The sequence below is a fragment of the Lissotriton helveticus genome, chromosome 6 (assembly GCF_964261635.1).
Source record: "Lissotriton helveticus chromosome 6, aLisHel1.1, whole genome shotgun sequence".
Taxonomy (NCBI): Eukaryota; Metazoa; Chordata; class Amphibia; order Caudata; family Salamandridae; genus Lissotriton; species Lissotriton helveticus.
In genome coordinates, this window is record NC_136067.1 from 1,236,611,438 (window position 1) to 1,236,633,945 (window position 22,508).

At 46.9% G+C, this 22,508-nt stretch overlaps 1 protein-coding gene across 1 annotated transcript in view; it reads left to right on the forward strand.

The window, feature by feature from the left end:
• Positions 1-19,441, forward strand: part of POLR3F (RNA polymerase III subunit F) — a 167,569-nt gene extending 148,128 nt beyond the window's left edge. The window contains exon 9 of the mRNA XM_078648956.1: positions 18,780-19,441. Coding sequence (XP_078505082.1) covers positions 18,780-18,857 — 78 coding nt within the window. The 3' untranslated portion in view covers positions 18,858-19,441. The remainder of the gene's footprint in view (positions 1-18,779) is intronic.
• Positions 19,442-22,508: the final 3,067 nt, after the last annotated feature.

The following is a 22,508-nucleotide window of genomic DNA, read 5'->3' on the forward strand; positions in this document are numbered from 1 at the left end:
GCCATCCCCTCTCCTAAACCAAGTACACTGAATAACCGCCAGAAGAGGACATGTCTTGTGGATGTTTTAAGTACGATATTTAGATTGTGGGCCTTCCCTGTCATTAAGGCAACTGTTGTCCGCTTACTTTAGAAGGAAAGCCATCCCCTCTCCTAAACCAAGTACACTGAATAACCGCCAGAAGAGGACATGTCTTGTGGATGTTTTAAGTACGATATTTAGATTGTGGGCCTTCCCTGTCATTAAGGCAACTGTTCTCCGACACAGGATCTTAAATACATCTCTTTCTTTTAGTGAGATGCTCTTGGTCTATTGATTGAAAACATTTGTTCAGTTTATCTAGATCAGAGATGTCTTACAGCAGTTCATAGTTGGGGCCTGAGACTTGCCAGATTGTCAGGATAACCACTGACTTGTTTCTACCTTGATTCATTCTAAGTAATGTGTCTCATTTGGTTATTCTGAAACATCTATCATGCACTACGCTCTACAAACTATGGACCAATGTTGGACATTCCAGATCCACATCTTAAATGTGCTTGTATCATTAGTTAAGAAAGTACATAAATGGTAGAACCCTTCGGTTGTCTTGGTACCCTCAACCCTACAAGAAGAATAACTAGACTAGACAGAGGGCTACTTTATTAAGTCTTTTACAGACTTTCCCATTAGTTATCTGAGTTATTCTGAATTTACATGGCAGATTATCTTCTACTGCCACCCTCCATCTAGTTAATGTTTCCTTTTCAAATTCTCCAAAACTCTCCAAAACTCTCCTGGTCGATTTAACTTTAATGTTAACTTCAATTCACATTACTCTTTTCTCCTTTGTGGCCTTTACAGACTCCCAGTTTCTGCTATTCATTGACTAATTATCAATATTCGATTGAGATCAGGGAGAAGACTAGAAGATCTGATCAAGCAATCTCTGTGCCAGCTTCTGATATGTCTAGTTGAGTTTGGATAGTGTGTATTAGCTACTGGGATCAGTTTAATTCATTTAGCCCGTTTGAGAAACCCTTTTCTCTAAAGGCTGTTTTTTTAAGTATTAATGTTTTGGGTGTAAGTGCAGTTAACAACATGCACATTTGAGTTTTAATTTGGTGTGCTGTCTTTGGGCCATAGTGGGTTCAGCTATGTGTAACTCAAGAGATCCTGCTATATTTATTTATTAGACTTCTTTGCTAAGAAAAATGCTAATGTTTAGCACACAAGTTCATGGACTTGTGGATCCAATGTTAAACGTACTCCTGTCCCTAATCATATATTGTGCAGGTGAATAGTTTACTCCTTTACAAAGATTCAGTCCTCTTCTACCAGATACTTCCGATCTCACTTTTCAAGATATAACTGTGGCACTACCGGGGTATACCTCATCTACTGGTGGTTCAAGTAAACTACAAGGAAAGCTTCTGTATATTGGGGACACCTTTACAATTAGATCTCTCAAATGCATTCCCAGATTGCCTATTCTGCCCATCAAAACCGTGAACTGGTCCCTTATAATGAGGGCCACATCAAGTCAGAGGTTTTTGCATGCAGATATTCCCACTTGCTGGGAAAATAGTAAAGTAGGTGTCTATTCCTGTATATCTACTTATATGATTTTTTTATAGGGCCCATGAAAGTGGGACATTTGCCTCAAATGTAGTAATTAGGTTACTTCTTATCTGCGCCATCTTCCCATAAGTCTTTGCAATCTAATTTGGTGCTTGAAGGAGACGTATAGTTTTGAAAAACACTGTATTCCTTTCCATTAATGTTTTAACTTCTGCCGATTTAGGCATTTTTTCTAACCCTTCGGTGCTCATGACTGAATGGTTCCTTCATAAGCACCTGTGCTCCGGTGCTCATGACGGAACCAATCAGTCATGTGGAGACTTCAAAATTATCAATTGCAAAAAGACTTGATTTTGCAAGGGAATCACCTGCGTTTTTGGTCCCAGGCTCGGTAGGCAGCTAGGGAAACCTACCAACCCCAGATATTTCCGAAAACTAGATGCCCTGAGGAATCCAGGGAGGTGTGTCTTGCGTGGATACCCCAATGTTTTCCTGCCCAGAATCCCCTGCAAACCTTACATTTAGCTGCAAAAAATCACATTTACCCTACATTTCTGCCTGAGATCACCACGCCAACACAGATGTCCTACCACCCAGCGTTCCCCTTGGTCTCCCAATAAAAATGATACCTCACTTGTGTGGGTGTCTAATGCAAAGTCAGCCTAAAATGCATATAAGATTTTTTATTGGTTAGAGCTTGCTGTGCTATACCCTCAATCCTTATGTTTTTGGCCCCTTCCCAGTCGCAGGACCTTGGCCCACCCACACAAGTGAGGTATCATTTTACTCTGGAAACAGAGGGGAACGTTGGGTGGTACGTAATTTGTGCCTTGCACAGTAATACCAGACAGTAATTTGAGGAAAATTTGATTTTTAGCTACATTTGAGGTGTGCGGGGATTCTGGATAAGAAACGTTGGGGATCCACGCAGGCCACACCTCCCTGGACTCCCCTGGGTGTCTAATTTTTTGAAATGTGTGAGATTGGTTGGGTTCCCTAGATGTGATAGATGTTCCCCTTATATATCACAAAACAACCTGGTTTTGAAAGGAGCACCTGCTTTTTTGGTCCCAGGTTCGACAGCCATATTTGGGAAACCTACCTATTCCAGACATTTCTAAAAACTAGACACCTGGGGGAGTCCAGGGAGGTGTGGCTTGTGTGGATTCCCCAATGTTTTCTTACCCAGAATCCCCTGCAAACCTCACATTTATCTAGAGATTCAAATCTTTCTCACATTTCTGTGTGGGAAAGTTGTTGGATCACCGGGCTGGCACAAAGTTCCTACAACCCAGCGTTCCCCCAGATCTCCAGATAAAAATGGTACCTCACTTGTGTGGGTGGGCCAAGTACCCGCGGCAGGGAAGGGCCCAAAACGTATTGTGGAGAAATTATCTATCACAAAATGACCTAGTTTTGCAAGGTAGGCACCTGCGTTTTTGGTCCCAGGCTCAACGGCCATCTAATGAAACCGACCAAACCCAGACATTTCTGAAAACTAGACACCTGGGGGAGTCCAAGGAGGTGTGACTTGTGTGGATCCCCTAACTGTTTCCTACCCAGAATCCCTTGCAAACCTCAAATTTAGCAAAAACAAGAATCACATTTTCCTCACATTTCTGTCTGGGATCATGGCGCCGGAACAAGTGTCCTACCACTCAGTGTTCCCTCAGTCTCCTGAGTAAAATTATACCTCACTTGTGTGGGTGGGCCAAGGGCCTACGACTGGGAAGGGCTAAAAACATAGGGATTGAGGGGCTAGCACAGCGAGCTCTAGGCACTATTTCAAAAAAAATGTTTTTAGGTGTTTCTGCATTGGACACCCACACAAGTGAGGCATCATTTTGATCATGGACCAAGGGGAACGCTGGGTGGTAGGACATTGGTGCCGGTGCAGTGATCCTACTTAGTGTTTTATTATCTAAATGTGAGGTTTACAGGGGATTCTGGGTAATAAAACGTGGGGCGATCCATGCAAGCCACACCTCCCTGCACTCCCCTGGGTATCTAGTTTCCAGAAATGTGTGGAATTTCCGCTCTATATATTTTACCAAATGAATTGCTATATACCTGGTACACAATGAAACATCCTTGCAAGAAGCAGCTCAGTTATTTATTTTATTTTTTTTCTCCACTTTTGCTGTTTATTTTGCGTTTTCATCAGATATGATTTATTTTCAAAACCGCAGAGACAAGTACATTACATCATTCGCAGGTTATTATTTCCGAAGGAGCAGTGATGCCATCCTCCTACCACTAACTTTCTTTTAGGTCATGTCACAACTGAGCTGCATTTCAGACTAGGTGAGTTAGGGTAAATCCCAAGCAGAAGCCTGCTATGGTCTTTGTGCTAAATATAACGAACAAGAATTGTATTTTTATCTTAGGAGAGAAGACTGCTTGGAAAGTAAGGTGCAGAACCAATGCTATGCAAATGTTTTTTTCATTGAGAAAGAATATATCAGCCCACAGGCTATACCTCTCCATGAAAGTAAACATTAGCCCCACACCTTCCCCATAACAGATACTTCTCATAACTATCTGAAATGAATACACACACACGCTATCTATGCTCCTGTAATTAAAGGGTTAGTGTCCCAACTTTAACATATTCAATGATCCATTTCTGATGAGCGCCAAGAAGAAGCACCTGTACCTGTCACAGGAAGTCACAGCAAAGATCTTCAACAACAGCTTTTAGTAGCATCCAATGGCATAACCACTAACAGGAAACTGATTTAAACAAAATACAATTGCACTACTTAGAAACATTATACATGCCCGCAGAGTCATTACTCGAGACACTGATTCACATAACAATTGAACGCTCTCTTCCTTGTGAAAGTTTGCCAGACAGACAGACAGAGTGGTGAGCGGCTAGAGTCCACAGGTAACCTGGTTAAGAAGCCCAGTGTGACAGGCAAGTGGTCCCCAAGGCGACACAGCAGCGGCTTGTAAAACCTTGTCAGTAACCAACTACATATTTCGCGTGTTTAAACTTCTGGGCAGTGCCCTCTTCACAGCCCCTGCCTGTGGTCTTGTACATCCAGTTTAGCGTTTACATAAGGCTGCAAGGCACACGACCATCCGCAGACTCCTAGGGATTCAAATTCTTCTTGTTCTGCTGATGTGCTCTCCACTGGTAGAAACGCCAGAAGAGATGAAGGTAGCGCTCTTTTTTCCATTTTAGTGCATAGATAAAAGGTACAAAATACGGTATGGTGTCAGAGGTGACAGCTCTTAGCTTAAGCCAGATTGCCTTCAGAAATCCAAATATGCTAGTTTTTTTGTCCTACTGGTCTTTACAGCCTGGAAATTGTGAAATTTGAGCTCCAAAGACTTGTTTTTTGTAACAATCTGAGGGGACTGAAAGTATTACATTGTAAACAGTGAGGCTTGCAAGAGTACATGGAAGTTTTGTACTTGGACTGAAAAAGATGGGTCCGTAGCTTCCGGGGCATTGTATTAGGCTCAGCCCCCCCCCCAAAAAAAAAATTGTAAGCAATCAAGTAAGTTAAAAGGATGTCCCCAATCAATATACATTAGAAAGTGTCACATACTAATTTTAATGGAGTACCTCAGCACATTGGATGGGCGATTCTAAAAACCTGACAAATTTTACTATCCCTAGGTTGACCAACCCTATTTTTTGCACCTAGCATCATGGCGTGTAATGCTAATAGTGGCAACCTCCCCGTGGATACAGAATAAGGCAGCCACAACTGGGGTGCAAAGGGCCCCTGGCGGGCCTGGCCCTACTCCAACCCCCATGCTAATGCCATACCAACTATAGTCATTTAGAAAAATCTGAGAAAATAGAGCTATTCTATGGAATGTTACAATGGTAGTACTCCACCGCAAACATATTTAACAATAGTAGATTATTTGCAACTGCCTTCTGCAGAGGTATATTGAAATATCAGTCCCCTTTCATCGCCATTATCACGTTTATCATCTGCGTCACTCAGCACCGTGCGGCTCTTTTTAGTCCTTTTTCACGCGGCCTCTGAAGTGATCCACAAAATGGAAGGCACCCAAGTAATCACCAAGGAGGAGTCCAAGATTCACCGGCAGTATGTTTCGGATACCGAATACGAATACGGATATTTTATCTTTTTAAATTCTTTATAAAGCAGTAGCGGTAATGGTCCTGACGAAGCAGCAAGATACCATTTGGATCTAATTAGTCTGCAGAAACATGTCGACCTTTCATCTTGAATAGTGGTTATTTGTTTAGTCCACTACACACTTTTCATTACTTTGGGCTCGAAGGAAAATATATTAAAATCCTTTTTCTTCCCTACCCAATTTTATGGTTATTCACATTTACGCACTTTCACATTGTATGCACATTTAGAGCACTGCTTTCAGTCACCCTTATTAGTTATAATTCATCACTGGGTCCCACATGTAGGTGTAGGCTTTAACATCTGCCAGTCCGCAGTGGGTACACCATCCTACCTTCAGGTGTGAAGGATCCCAGATGATGAAGGGCGGATCCGAGTGGTGACTGATGGGAACTTTCTCACATAGAGGGAGACCCTATGCGTGACTTGAGTAGCACATTATCAGTGTCTCACTTTATAGGAACAATATTTCATTTCATGGTAGTTAAACGTGGATTGCATAGAAATTGACCCCTTGCTACTCTTTTGTTGGTTAAAAGGAAGAAAAGGACACACATTTGGTGTGGATACGTATGTGGACAAAAAGTTACAGGGGCCTAGGCGCAAACTATCTCAAATAGCCAAATAAAAGTCTTAGCACGGGTGGTGGGGAGAGGGCTAGCAGCGAAGGGGTTAAAATAACATTGCACTGATTTCTTGGGCAAGTTAGGCTTTAAAACACTGTTTATCTCTTTTAATTTGCTGGGTTTGAGCCTACAAAAGCTGCGGAAGATGGGCTGGCTAGATCTATGAACCGGGAAGTAATGGAATATTTCATTAGTGGCCGTACCGAAATGCTTGAACTTTCTGTAGCTTTAGCTAATATATTGGAAAATGTGGAAAAAAACCATAATTTTATCCATTTTTAGGTCCCACCAACGAGACAGTGTATGCACTGTCGGTTGTGGGACATATTGTGGGCCTAATAAGAGCAAAGGGGCTTTGAGCATGTACCTGCTTCATATTCATACCAAAGTTTATCAATCTTTTCTTTGTCCCTTTCATGGAGCATTTCCTCTTTACCATCACTTTTGATTGGCTGCCTTCTATACTTCTAATGCTTGCTTTTCAAGCACTACTTTTTGTAATTTTAGGTAAACACTCCCTGATAGTGCATGTTTTTTTTCAAGCTTTCTCCCTTATATACTTACTCCCTCCCCACACTGTTTCTCTCTTTTGTCAGTGTGCTTCTACCTGCTCCCCTCAATGTGCACCCACATGGACTTTTCCTTTTGCTTCCTTGCCTGTGTGCTTCTACTCCTTCCCCTGCTCCATGTTGCTCTTTTGCCCTATGCTTCTCCTACTCATCCAAGCCATCTTCTCTCGCCTGTTGCTGCTTCTTCCTAACACTGTACTTCCCCTGTTGCCTGCTTTTTCTTGTACATCTTCCTCACCTGCACCATGTTGCACTTGCCATTACTTTTCTCTCCCCGCACCCTCCATGTTGCTTCTGCTCCAGTGTTGCTTTCCTCCCACCTGTCTGGAAAAAAAACTTTAGTGATTGTTTGAAAGGACCCCTTTTTGTTTGATCATCTTCCCTAAGTTTTTGGAATAATGAAGCAGTTTTTTTGTTTGACTCTGTAATACACTGGGTGCTGCTGTCTAAGCCCCACTGCGTGTGCTCTAACCCCCAAAGTATATGCACAATTGGCTAATACCCGATTGGCTCCTTTAACTTACTTATAGGCATGCACAAAGTGTTTTCCCTCAGTGCATTGTGCCTGAAGCAACGCGCACTTCCTAGAATTCACTGGCTGCCGTAAAATACTTTGTAAAGTATTACTGATAGATGTCAGTTTCTCTGCTGTTTTATGTAATGCAAACTCGATCCAAAGGTATTGGAGCACTTTACATTATCGCCAGTTATATTACTCAAAGTCCCAATCATTTTGTTTTTAGTTACAGGCAGAATAAGTGATTGGTCAATAATTACAGGATGTTGAGCCAGTGCCAAGACTGGAACCTGGTTCAGCTCTGGCCATAACGCCACATCCTCTCTCCTGCTGTGGGACTGAGCTGATCTTTATCTATACCACTCGCTAGTCGGAAATTTGTGACTGTGTGTAACTTGTGTGAGAGTTATAACAAGGTAGTGCAAGTAGGAGTTTGAGGAGGAAGGCAGAGAAAATTGGGATTACGTGAAGACAAACAGAGGAAGTGAGTAAGAGGACAGGACTATAGTGTCTTAGCAATGTTTGCCTAATCATCCAGTAATAAGTGGGCAGGAATCCTATGAACCACACATTTATGGCAGACATTATGTAGTCCTGTAAGTGATGGGAGGCGTTCCTGTGACCCAGTAATCAATGGAAGCCTGAATGACCCTGATTATCAATTATTATGCTACAAGATGTCTGCAAAACACCTAATATATATGGCTTAGAAAAGTACAGGCATCTTAACGATGAGCCCTAGTTTCAACTAGGGCTGTACCATGTGGCCCAGTAGTTGAAATGCAAGCAGTACATGGAACGGTACCTGACGCAAAAGGATTATGTGGCCCAGTAACTGGCATTATCTGGCCTAGTATCCGATAGCATGCATGATGTGTCCTAGTACCTCATGTTCAGGCATTTTACATCCCAGTAACTTGCAGACCTTTCATGACTCATCATATGACCCAGTAACAGATAAACAGTATGTTCTGTTCAGAGTGTCCTACGACCAGGTATTCTGTGGCACAGTGATTACTAGAGACAGCAAGGAAGTGACTGGGCTGTTCCTAAAAGGATAACGGGAGGAACGGGAGGAAGGGGGGGAGGGGGGAGAGAGGGGTGGGGAAAGGGAGGGAAGTGACGGTCACTAGAGAGGGGCTGGTGCTCAAGTGGACGACCACCCCTGGGTATCCAATTTGTTGGATATAATGGCCTCACACACCCTTGCGAGTGTCATGCTTCATCATAGGCAATGCTCCTCGTTGGGCAGGCGGTGCAATGCCCAACGGGCTCACCTCAAAGAGGGGCTCTTTGTCGGAGATCTTTTATCCAACTGCCTTATGGTGAAGTGCGGGTGAGGGGCCAGGAGAGAGTAGATAGTGTGGGTGAGGGTAAAATGTGGCTCAAGGTACCGGAAACAATTTTATTCTGGTGGTCCCCTGCCACAAGTAAAAACAAGGATAGCCGGTACCCGTGGGAGCTATAGTTTCCCAGAGTAAACCAAGGCTACAGGTGCAAAAAGTGTGTGGTCGACATGTTTCTCGCATCTAGTTCATTAACTGCGATTCTTCAGGACCTATATAAAACCTACAATCTACTTAAACATGATCTATTCATAAGTATCAGTTTAAACATGGCACATTAGTGGTACTACCTGTCTGACACTGTTCCTACCTAAAGTAGTGGGAAACAAAGGAAGGCATTACAGCAGGTATGTAGCAACAAATGATACTGTAGTGACCGTGAGAACACTGTGCGTGGTTGTGAACACACTGTGCTTAGGTGACATACTAGTGAAGAAGGTGACTAGTATATGATTAAAAACAAGTTAAAAAACACAATACAGCAGTATCCATTAGGATGTATCACAAAACCTAAAAGCGGTGTGTATGTTACTCACCTAAGGGTTAGGATAAAGGGGTGTCAACAGTACCCGGCGGAACTGGCATCGGGCATGAAGCCAATTTATTTGGGCTGAGGAAGGAAGTCAATGAGGATGAGTAACATACATCAAGCGATTCATATGGTGGATTGTTGTGTATGTGCCCCATTATGTCAAGTGGACCTAGTGATGTCCAGATTGTGTGGATGTTAGTCTTGCTCCACTATGGGTGTTAACTAGGAATGCAGATATAGCCCCAAATTTTTGGTATGGATCCTGAGTTGGCATTATAAACACTGGGTGAGGTGTGGGGTCATATCCCTGGAAGTGTGGTACTCCTGGTAGCAGCCAGCCTACAGTGTTGTATGGTTAAATGGTGGCAAACAACTTATCAATGCCCATTGCTCCTGACGATTAATTTGCCATTATTTATTGCGCTATAAGAATATACCGCCTTAATAGTAGACCCAGGTTCAGATGATAGTAAATGGCAAGTGACCGTGGAGGGATGGGGTCGGGAGGGGATATGCCGCTCAGCGTATGTCGGGTAATAAGACATACATCGTGCGCCGTTCATGCCAATCAAATGTGCTAGCGCAGAAAAAGCCCTCTTACTTTATGATTAAACCCTGCTGGTTTTTAAATGGTTATTAATTTAGATTATTTGGCGTACGGCGCAATATAGCCGTGGTCAGTGTGGCTCGCTACCGGCGGTGCCGCCCGTCTTGTGCTGCGGTTAACATTAAGGCCCCCGCACAAGCTATGGGGTCGGGGATCGGGGTTTGGGGAAGTTGCGTGGGTGGTGTGGTGGGAGGAGGGAGGGAGGCAGAAGGACCCTGGACCCTGAACCCAATGTGTTGAAGCAAGGTACCGATTGTAATGTAAATCGTTTCCGGATATGCCAGACATGGCGGGGGTCAGACTACAATGTAGCCACAACTCTCTCATCAACCCACACGGAACACTTACTTCCAAATGCCTGTGCCGGAGCCTGCTACACCTACCCTTCACGCCGGGTCCGGGTGGTGAGGACCCGGTCCTAAGCTTCAGGATTAAGTAAGAAGCCGGATTACGTGTAAGGCAGGAAGTGGTAATCACACCGGGTCATGTGATCGGTGTAATCAAGGTGGCGGCCATGATGGAGTGGTGTAATTTTACCAGCAAGAAACCTGTGATGATGGATCAAACCGTGTATTTCAAATTATCACAAGGGGGGAGTGGATGGTATTGAATTGGGCGGGGTCTGTCCCTAACCCGATATGTTACTGAAGGCAGAGTATTGCAGAATATTGCAATTGTGTGGAATATGGTGGTGTTATAGTTAACCCAATGTCCGAAGACCGATTAAACGGGGGGTCTGTCACATCTTAAGACCGTGTCCCGATATGTTCCTGGAAGCAGTGTACTGCAATTCAGTTACTGTGAACCCATCACCATAACCACAGACTTGACTAAATGAGCGAAAAGTGCAAAATTCTGTCCCCACCAACTGGTTCAGCACCAGGATTGTGGGTCCAATACTACCCCACCATGCACCACTGAATTGCAGTACACTGCTTCCAGGAACATATCGGGACACGGTCTTAAGATGTGACAGACCCCCCGTTTAATCGGTCTTCGGACATTGGGTTAACTAGAACACCACCATATTCCACAAAATTGCAATATTCTGCAATACTCTGCCTTCAGTAACATATCGGGTTAGGGACAGACCCCGCCCAATTCAATACCATCCACTCCCCCCTTGTGATAATTTGAAATACACGGTTTGATCCATCATCACAGGTTTCTTGCTGGTAAAATTACACCACTCCATCATGGCCGCCACCTTGATTACACCGATCACATGACCCGGTGTGATTACCACTTCCTGCCTTACACGTAATCCGGCTTCTTACTTAATCCTGAAGCTTAGGACCGGGTCCTCACCACCCGGACCCGGCGTGAAGGGTAGGCGTAGCAGGCTCCGGCACAGGCATTTGGAAGTAAGTGTTCCGTGTGGGTTGATGAGAGAGTTGTGGCTACATTGTAGTCTGACCCCCGCCATGTCTGGCATATCCGGAACGATTTACATTACAATCGGTACCTTGCTTCAACACATTGGGTTCAGGGTCCAGGGTCCTTCTGCCTCCCTCCCTCCTCCCACCACACCACCCACGCAACTTCCCCGATCCCCGACCCCATAGCTTGTGCGGGGGCCTTAATGTTAACCGCAGCACAAGACAGGCGGCACCGCCGGTAGCGCGCCACACTGACCACGGCTATATTGCGCCGTACGCCAAATAATCTAAATTAATAACCATTTAAAAACCCGCAGGGTTTAATCATAAAGTAAGAGGGCTTTTTCTGCGGTAGCACATTTGATTGGCATGAACGGCGCACGATGTATGTCTTATTACCCGACATACGCTGAGCGGCATATCCCGTCCCGACCCCAGCACTCCACGGTCACTTGCCATTTACTATCATCTGAACCTGGGTCTACTATTAAGGCGGTATATTCTTATAGCGCAATAAATAATGGCAAATTAATCGTCAGGAGCAATGGGCATTGATAAGTTGTTTGCCACCATTTAACCATACAACACTGTAGGCTGGCTGCTACCAGGAGTACCACACTTCCTGGGATATGACCCCACACCTCACCCAGTGTTTATAATGCCAACTCAGGATCCATACCAAAAATTTGGGGCTATATCTGCATTCCTAGGAGCAAGACTAACATCCACACAATCTGGCCATCACTAGGTCCACTTGACATAATGGGGCACATACACAACAATCCACCATATGAATCACTTGATGTATGTTACTCATCCTCATTGACTTCCTTCCTCAGCCCAAATACATTGGCTTCATGCCCGATGCCAGTTCCGCCGGGTACTGTTGACACCCCTTTATCCTAACCTTTAGGTGAGTAACATACACACCGCTTTTAGGTTTTGTGATACATCCTAATGGATACTGCTGTATTGTGTTTTTTAACTTGTTTTTAATCATATACTAGTCACCTTCTTCACTAGTATGTCACTTAAGCACAGTGTGTTCACAACCACTCACAGTGTTCTCACGGTCACTACAGTATCATTTGTTGCTACATACCTGCTGTAATGCCTTCCTTTGTTTCCCACTACTTTAGGTAGGAACAGTGTCAGACAGGTAGTACCACTAATGTGCCATGTTTAAACTGATACTTATGAATAGATCATGTTTAAGTAGATTGTAGGTTTTATATAGGTCCTGAAGAATCGCAGTTAATGAACTAGATGCGAGAAACATGTCGACCACACACTTTTTGCACCTGTAGCCTTGGTTTACTCTGGGAAACTATAGCTCCCACGGGTACCGGCTATCCTTGTTTTTACTTGTGGCAGGGGACCACCAGAATAAAATTGTTTCCGGTACCTTGAGGCACATTTTACCCTCACCCACACTATCTACTCTCTCCTGGCCCCTCACCCGCACTTCACCATAAGGCAGTTGGATAAAAGATCTCCGACAAAGAGCCCCTCTTTGAGGTGAGCCCGTTGGGCATTGCACCGCCTGCCCAACGAGGAGCATTGCCTATGATGAAGCATGACACTCGCAAGGGTGTGTGAGGCCATTATATCCAACAAATTGGATACCCAGGGGTGGTCGTCCACTTGAGCACCAGCCCCTCTCTAGTGACCGTCACTTCCCTCCCTTTCCCCACCCCTCTCTCCCCCCCTCCCCCTCCTTCCTCCCGTTATCCTTTTAGGAACAGCCCAGTCACTTCCTTGCTGTCTCCACCCTTGGGGCTACGACTGTGGCTGGACCTTCCATTCCTTTCCTTGTGAATGGTAATACCAGCCCTACTGGATCGCATTTGATCCCTCCCTTTCCCCTACTTGTTGCTACACAGTGATTACTAGACAAGCAAAGACACTGTAGTGCTAGCCCTCTGTGTGAAGTGAAATCACAGAACATCTTTATATATTATCATATACATATTTAACGTTTTGCCATATTCTAAATGCCAGCAAATAGTATGACTGCATCATTCGTTCATATTTTATGACTGCTCTATTCTGTCACAGGCTTAATTTTTTAGCTGGCATAAGTTTTAATGGTCGATATTTTGGCTGTGGCACTTTTTCACCTGGGCATAGCACCTATTGTTGCACACATTATTTGGTGCCTAGAAGTGATGTGTAGTTTTCTTAAACATATAAAAATCGAAGAATGCTTTAAACTAGTATATGATTATTTTTATAGTGCCAGAAAAATGATGTATGCATTGGCTATTACTGAAGTACTGGACAATTTTGTGAGTTATCAATTTCAACAGTATCTAACCCTGGCATGTTCAAGCCAATATCAAGAAAGTGTACATTAAAATGCTCACTTTAGAAAACTTAGGGAGACGGGAAAGGGAAGATCTTAAAGTGGGATTCCCTACTTCTAAACCTAATTTTAATCCAAAGCTGTTTATTTTTATTTTTTAAAGCTGGTTCACCTGCATAGTTGCACGTCACATCACGCACAGCCCAAAAAAGTGTGAACACCAACATTACGCAGCTGCACATGGGGAAGAATACTTAAAGGGAGCATTGCTTATAAGTCCCTAGTATATGATGCTAGAGGTACCCGGGGGCTAGTAAGTAAATGTCAGCAGTGGGCGACAGCACTTAATGGTGCCACTACTACAGTGACACACTGAAAACAAGACTCTAGGCTGCCTGCTGCAGCATAGTTGGGCAGCTTTAAATCTGCTGACTCGACAAGGCACATCGTTATTTTTCCCTTGTTAATAATTTCTTCAAGCCAAAACATTCCTTTTTAGGTCTCGTGACCTATCAATGCGCATGCGCATTGAGAGAAGCGAGACTATAGGGCTTTAAACAAAGTTTAACTAACTGTGGCGATTTGGTGCTGTGCCCGTGCGCTTTTAGGTCAATGTGCAAGCGCATTGACCTAAAATGCGCGTGCACATCATCAAATCGCCATCTGTTCCCAAAGCCACACTCCTCCCACCCCCCGCTCCGCCCTGTCTCCTTCCTGCCGTGTCGCATTTCTCCTCCCCCCTCCCCCCAGTAATGCCCTCCGTCTTGGCTTACTCGCTGCCTCCTCCCGCTCTCCTTAATCCGCTCTCCCTCCTCCCACACCCCCGCTCCGCCCCCTCCCCTGCCTGCTGTGTCGCATTTCTCCTCCCCACAGCAATGCCCTCTGTCTTCGCTCGCTGTTCTTTTAAAAACTACTCGCTGCCTCCTCCCGCTCTCCTTAATCCGCTCTCCTTAATCCACCCTCCCACTTCTTTTTTAAGGATTAGTGCCCTGAATGAAAGAGCTTTTAATCCTACTACTGCAAAATGGAACTTGTTACTAAAGCCAACTTTTTTCTCAGAACCTTGAATTTCTTCCCTGTTCAAATTTCTTTCTTCCTTCTTCTAGCCGCTTCTTGTCCTCGGCTTTATTTTATTCCCGCACCAAGTGCCAACTGACTGGTAATGCACCGCATAGACTGGTTATCATTCAGTCAGCATGCAGCACCCTGCGCACAGACTACGTCACTGTTGTTAATACCAGCCAATGAAACGAGCGGCGTGCTGAACACGTCATGCCGCTCTGAGCACAGGTTGGTTACTCTTCGACGTGCGTCCAGCGCGCCTGTGCAGCAGCCATATCCATTACAACCTGACAGTCCACATACCAGTGCGGGTGTGCAAACACGCATACACCTTCCTGCAAACGGCTCTGCCGTCAGAGCTGTCGCATCCTTTCCTGCTCTCTCGGGTGCTGAGCTCTGGTTCGGCACAGCTGCCTGCTGCTGTTGTCTTTTGAAGTGTGTTACTTGTGCGCCTCTGCGCCTGCCCCTGAAGGATTCACTTACTGTCCAAAGCACATGGGGTACAGGAGCTCTCCTTAATCCACCCTCCCGCTTTCCTTTGTTTCTAAATCCCCCTCACTCCTTCCTTCCTGTTTCTAACCCACCCCGTTTCTCTCACCTCTCATCACGCTCTCTATTGTGTTTTCCACCCTACCCGCTCGTGTCAAAACCCCTGCGCTGTTTTTGGACAGCTTGTTTTGCTTGCATGCATGGGCACTACGATGGCCCCTGGAGGTGCCAACGATTGCCTCCCCCAAAAACCAACCCCTGTGCTGTCTTGAGCCATTTTCATCCATATCGTTGAGAGGAATTTGCTGCGATTGTATGGGCATCTTTTCAAAGCTTGCTTCTATTTCCCCAACTGGACATATAGAAACCCAGATTTGTATTTTCTCATGTGATCTGTAAATGCTACTTGCTTGATGCATGTCTCTCTGCTAGAGCCGACTGGTAGTGGCGTGAAGCAAAATTGTGCCTACTCTCCACATGACACGGGTACGTACGTTGACAACCTCACAAACTTTTGAGGGCCAGGTCCCCGAGCAGAGCAGGGGTTCAGAAGCGCAGATGGGTGTGAGATATGGGCCCATCCTTCTGTCCCCTGCTGCACTCTCAGGCTCCCTGTCCCTGCATCTCACCCTTGCTTCACTCTTGGGCTCCCTCTCCGTGCTTCTCTTCCTTGCTGCACTCTCTGCTCCCTCTCTGTGCTTCTCTCCCCTGCTGCACTCTCGTGCTCTCTAGAGATGTGGCCTAACGACCAGAGCTGCCATCTAAGTCACGTAAATACAAAACATGTTACATTCCAAATGCTATAGGTGTCACATTCGCGAAAGTTATAACTATTGGCATTTAAAATGACAAAGCTATCCATTTAGCTATTTTAAAAACCAACACCTCAATAAAATATTTGTCATTTACAAGACCAATAGCTCCAACTTTTCTAATGCGAGACCTATTGCATTTCCAATGCTTGTTAATATTAGCAAGCCACCCCAAGGGAAGGCCTGGGTAGCCCACCAGCTAGTCTGCTTAATATTGAAAAGAAGGTCGTAGTATTTAACATGCCTTGAAAGCATTTGTTGACGATTTTACTGTAGCAAGCCCGGTGGTACCGTTGGCCAGCTTGGAGTTTTACTAGCCACCACGCTAAGTACTAACTTCCATTTCATACTTCCAAAGATATTACTCCAAGGTATCCAATTAATCATTTGACATCAGGTTAAGGTAACTTTTTATGAAAAGGTGACTTTTGAAAATCACCACTGTTGCCCAGACATTCAGTAGCCTTCCCTCTTTTTTGCAGCAGTTGTCACTTGAGACAACATGCTTTTCCCCTTCCTAGGAAGTGTAAAGTGCTCCTAGGAACAGGGAACAAAGAGTATTGCTGAAGGGTGGAGTTGTGACTTCAGCATGATGACAACCACAGATGGCCTAGTTCAAAAGAGGCTACTGCATTAGTGAAGCAAACGGCAGTCGGACCTTCTCCTGCTCCTTTGTTCATTCAGGCCAACATACTAGCATCTCCTCCAGAGGGAAACAAGCAGTTGCAGAACCAGGTTTCCAGGGGGAGTGGCTCATTTTGCTGGGTACAACCCAGGGGTGTGCTCAAAGCTCCTCACAGGTGAAGAAGGTTTCACCATCTTGGTTTATGGTAGAGTGGGGTATCCTAGGATTGTTTGAGGGCCAAACCCCCAGGAAAAAGTATTGTGGGAAAGGTAGCTTTGTGGGAACTATTGCCCCATTGGCAAACGAGTCCTCCCCTCCCACAACAAGAAGCCAGCATAAAAGTGGCAACTGACAACCACAGTCCTAAGATCACTGCTGGACTAGCAAGAAGAGGGAAGGGGGACTGCTGGGTCCAGGGAGCAGCAGGCCAAAGACAACCTGCACCAAGCACGGACTGCACCTGCTGAACTCAAGGGGCTGGCAAAGAAGACTGTGTCTGCTTTCCCCACTTGTGAAAGAAGAACTTGTGCCAGGTCTGAGGAAGTGACTCTATGGGCTAGGTAGCTAGCCCCCTCCTCAGTCCAGGGGCACAAAAGCTAAAGGAAGCCTGCACTTGAGAGCGCATCTGCTTAGGATCACCTGCTGGATACTGAAGTGCCAGCGGGGAAACTGAGTCCTGACTGACATGAGGTGTCCCCAAGTCTATGGGGCTCCTGGCCATTTTCAAAGTGAACCCTGGTCCTCGTGTATGAAAAGGACACTTGCCTGTATACAACCGTTGTAACCAGAGAGCAGTTGACCAGTGGCAATTGGACTCAAGGGGGCATAGTAGGAGATGAAGTCCTGAAGCTGGAAAGGACCCTGGGATGGACCCAGGAATACCCACCATATCTTCCCTGCAGCTTCTCAGCGTCCTACTTCCCAAGCTTCAGGACCTCGTCTTTGTTGGAACCACGATCCCGGTGAAATCGTCTGTGAGGACTTTTAGACTGCTGGACCCAACAGTTAATTGTCCTCCTGGACCTAACTGGTCCTTGTGACTGGCTCCCAGCCCATTGTAACCAATCCAAGAGAGGATTGGTAGTCATTTTAGCCAGCGGTTCATGAACGACAGTGCAGATTACAAAGATGTATTGGATCATAAAAGAATGTTTTTATCTTTAAAAAAATCATAGCTTCAGTTCCCCTCAATAGATTTTTGTCAGTATAGTACTTAAATTATGCTAAAAATACACTCTGTTTAAAAAAAATAAAAAAAATTGGGGTTGGATTTTTATTGTCATTTTTCTTACGTATCTGGTGTTTTGGTACTTCTAAATGCTTTACACTTGTTCCTTTGACTAAGCCTGACTGCTCTATGCCACAGCTGCCAGGACTGACCTAAGGGCTTACGTAAAGAAACCTAACGGGACCCGATAGAGATTGTGATATTATTACTTGGTGAGGTCTCACTACCACACCACATAGTAATCCACTTTCCTACATTGATCCTGGCTGGATCAGTAACAAAACAGAAATAAAAACGCTGCATGGTGTGCACGACTACAAAATGACACAGCCGCAAAAAGGCTTAAAATGTTTTTTTTTTAGCCATGCTGCATAGCATCAGGGATGCATTACAACATGGCTAAAAACCATCAGCAAAGCCGATAAGTCCTAAAGGCAAGGCCTATAGGCTTTGCCAATTATTCTTTTTCAAAGACTTCTCCAAGTGGAGGACATATATGGTCCCACTGGAAGAGATAAGGATCACTTGTTTGCCTGCTGTCTTACTAACATTTCAGCAGGGAATGTCTTTCTAACCTTGTTGAAAATGTGCTAGCCACCACTGCTGGTGAAGATCTGTTAGTCAAATGAAAGCACCTACAAAGAATAAGGCAGAAATAGAAGAACTTGACTCCTTTCAGCTCAAATTGTATATGATGTTTGTATTTAGATATTGATTAAATCTATGCGTTTGTGTAGGACAGATGAATGGATCAGTTTTTTAACTACCCGAAAGAACCCATTAGGAAATATGCTGTGGGTAATACTATGAAACTTACATTACAAATACTTAGGCGGCCTTTCTAAACTGTGCTCACAGATTTGCTTTTGCTGCTGTTTTTGTATATCATGTTATTCAATTGTTGCCAACCCACCTAAGTTACTGTGAGTGATTTGTAAGAATGAAATGGAAGTACCTATGTGAATTCACCTTTAAACTATTGTATTTCCTTATAGGTGTTTGATGACTGCCATGAAGGTGGTGACATTTCTCCTTCAAACTGTATCTACATGACTGAGTGGTTTGAATTTTAATTCTGAAAACAGCCAGAGCTGCCCCAAGGAAATCAAGCCAAGTGGTTAGTTATTACAGCGCGCAGCAACACCACTCAACACCTGGAAAACGAAGAAACTGGGGAATGCTTTGGTTTTGTGGAGTATGACATTACTTCTGTTTCGGCTATTTATTTTACGTTGGACACAGAGGAAACCATTTTACCATTTCAATGCTGAACATTTAAACTAGTGGATCAACTTTTGTTAAAAAGACTTTTTGGTGCAGATAGCCTTAAAGAACGCAATGGATTTATATATGAACTAATTACAACATTGCAAACACTGATGATGGGATTGAGATCTCATGAGCTAACTGGGTCCAGTTCGAATTTTACCTGTACCTCCAAGGTAATGAACTGTGAGCTGTAGCAGTTACAATGACCTTCTGTTAGATCATTTTCAGTTGATTATTGAATGGTGTTAAATAATACATTCAGGAGGCGCCTAGAAGGCGATTTTGAAACGTGCATGAATGAACTGGCTGCCGATTGCAATGTTATTGAGAGCTATTTCAACTGCCTTTCAGAAATGCCTTTCATTTATTAAAAGACTTTGTATATTAAGACATCAATACTAAGCAAGCAACATTTTTTTTTAATTAAAAGTGCTTTAGCTGACCAGGCAGAAGCACTTTCAGTCTATGTGTGCACTGCCAGTCGGTCAGCATTTTTCCGCCAAACATAAATCCCCAAATCAGGGATTTTTTTGGGGTGGGAGGTTGAAAGAAAACAACTTTTAGTTCTGATCTGATGAATAGGAGAGGTTTGTTCTCTGGCTGCTGGGCCACCATTAAGGTGTTGCGGACAGTGGACCTGGTGGACGCTTTGCAGTCAGAAACCAATCCCCACTCACACACACACACACACATCTCTAAATGAGGCACGGCCATAATTTTTGCAGAAGCCCAGTTAACAAAAACCTCTAAATGACCCACTACGGGGGGCGTGGCCAAGATGGCGGCCTGAGCGGACGTTCCAACGAGTGGCTCCCCGTCCCAATCCCCCTTTGTGCCCCTTATACTTAGCTAAAACCCCCCATCTGCTTGGTACACAACAATTCCCGCAGCCGCGGGAGAGAAGCGACCTGTTTGCGATCACCGGAGCTCCTGGGAGCCGCTCGGGCGGCACAGGTCGGCGCGGAGGAGGTGCGTCCGGGCTCCCTGGTGGCCCGCTGACTGGCTGCTCCCTGCTCCGGGGCTCACGGGTGCCCGAACGAGAATTGCCCTGCCAGTGACCACTGCCCGGTCGGAACTGGGACGGGTTGAGTGGTGAGCGGAGCGGGGACCCACCGGCACGGGCCCACCAGAAGCGTGCTGGCGAGCGGGCCCTGGACGCTGCACATTTAGGCCCCGGCTTGGGCCTGCCCGCGTGGACCCTCCGGTGGCCGGAGCTGCTGCAGATTGGCGCTGCGGGACGACTGCATCTGCCCGAGACGGAGCCATCGCGGAGGTGAGGAGTGCAGTGTGGGGCAGGCTTGGGGGGCCTGGAGATCGTGCCCCCGGCGGAGAGAGTGGAAGGGCCTCTCCGGCCTGCAGCCAAGGTGCCATGGGGGGCCTGAATCGGGCAGTGCGTGGCTGAACGGAGCAGCGTTGACTGGAGGGAGACTCCAGGGGCTGCTGTGAGGGGAGACCGCACGAGGTCCCCGAGGAGCACTGGGTCGGAGTGGTGGGCTCTGCCTGCGGAGATAGCGACGAGTCGGGGGCGGTAATCGAGCCCCCGGCGCAGGGCCTGGCGGGGCCTGCCCAGCTCCGGACCGCGTGTCGCACCTGGAGCGCAGACCCCGAGGAGTACAGACGGCCCGATAGTCCATACGAGACCCGGGAACCCAGGCAGCAACCCCGGGGGCCTCGAAGGCACTAGCTTCAGTGAAACGTCTGCCTGCGGAGGGCCATCACAGTGGGGCAAGGAGTGAGACGGGCCAGGGGGATCTGGCGATTGTGCCCCTGACGGAAGGAGTACAGGAGCCATCCCGATCTCGGGCCTGCGTCGGTGCATCCCTGGGGGCGGTGGTGAAGCGAGGCCGCACCTTGTCTCCGGGGAGCACCGGAGTGGAGTTGTGGGGTCTGCCCTCGGGGTCGCATTGGTTCGGGGTGCAGACATCGAGCCCCCAGCGCGAGACCTGGCGGGGCCTGCCCGACCCCGCACTCCGCAATATCATCGGGGTGCGGGCCCTGAGGCAGACTGAAGGCCCAATAGCACCTGCAGGGGCGGAGAAACCGAGCAGTGGGGCCCGGAGCTGGGAAGGAGCTGGCTACGGCCGGATTGTGAGAGTGAGGCCCGGGGAAGCAAGATCTGGTGCTCCGTGGGGTTCAGCCTGCCGGCCACCGGCAACACCAGAAGAGCGACGGGAGGCGACAAAGCCCCAAGTCTGTGACGGACCTACACACACGGACGGCAGAGTGTACTAGGTGGTGTTCACGGAGGGGGACAGAGCGCGACCAGTGGACATCCCATGCCAGACCCGCCCCGGACCGGAGATCGCCGGGGGACTCAGCTGACCACCCCTCCCGGACTCCGAGCCCTCCCACGCCGGCACAAGTGCAGACCTCCGAGGCGGGAGCGACCCTGCGTCACGCCATGTCGAGCTGCAAGGGAGGCCGGACGATCCACGACATGCTATCCAAGGGCACCCCCAAGGGGGCGAATAGTCTGGAGCAGGTGCAGCTGGCGGAGCTCCCCAAGGTACAACCGGAAGGAGAGACCCCCATCACAAGAGCCTTCATGGAGTCGCTTTTCAGCGCGCTTAGAGATTACTTTCAGTCCCTTAAACAGGAAATGGCGGGGGAACATAGGGAGCTCAGGCGTGAGGTCGATGGCCTGGGAGAACGGGTGGCGGCGGTCGAAGACTCAGTGAGCAACAGGAGCGGGGAGATTGAACTCCTGCAACAGGAGATCATCAGGTTGCAGGACCAGCAAACAGACTTGCAGGCGCACAATGAAGATCTTGAGAACCGCTCCCGTCGTAATAACATACGGGTCAGGGGGGTGCCATCTAAATCGGAGGGGAGCGACATGACGGCCTTTCTGCAGGAACTGTTCCGGAGCATACTGGGGGAGCCGGAGAGCTTCGAGGTCCGGATAGACCGAGCGCATAGAGTGGGCCCGGCGCACCGGGCTTCAGCTCCGCCGCCTGACATCCTGGCCTTCTTGCCTGACTACTCACTAAAGGAACACATTCTTCAACTGGCGAGGCAGAAACAGCCTCTTCAATTCCGGGGCTTCGGGGTGGCACTCTTTCAGGACCTGTCGGCCATCACATTACAGAAGCGGAGATCGTTCAGGGTGGTTACGACCTTCTTGAGGGACAAAGGGGTCCCCTCTTCAGGCTCATCTTTAAATGGGATGGGGCCCTCCATCAGCTCCGATCCCTACGGGACACTTTTTAAGATTAAGATTCACAGGGTGTTCCTTGTTGGGGTTAGGGGGGATCCGGGGGGGACCTGAGGGAGGGGTGGGCGGAGGGTAGGGTGGGAGAGGGGGCAAGAGGTGAGGGAGGGGTTGAGTTGCGGGCGAGGGAGGAAGGGAGGGGGGACGGCTTGGGGTTGAGTTTTTGGGGTGGGGGAGGGTACGGGGGGGGCCCTCCTTGTCCGGGGTCTTTTTCTTTTTGAAGTTCTCCGTACCGCCACACAAG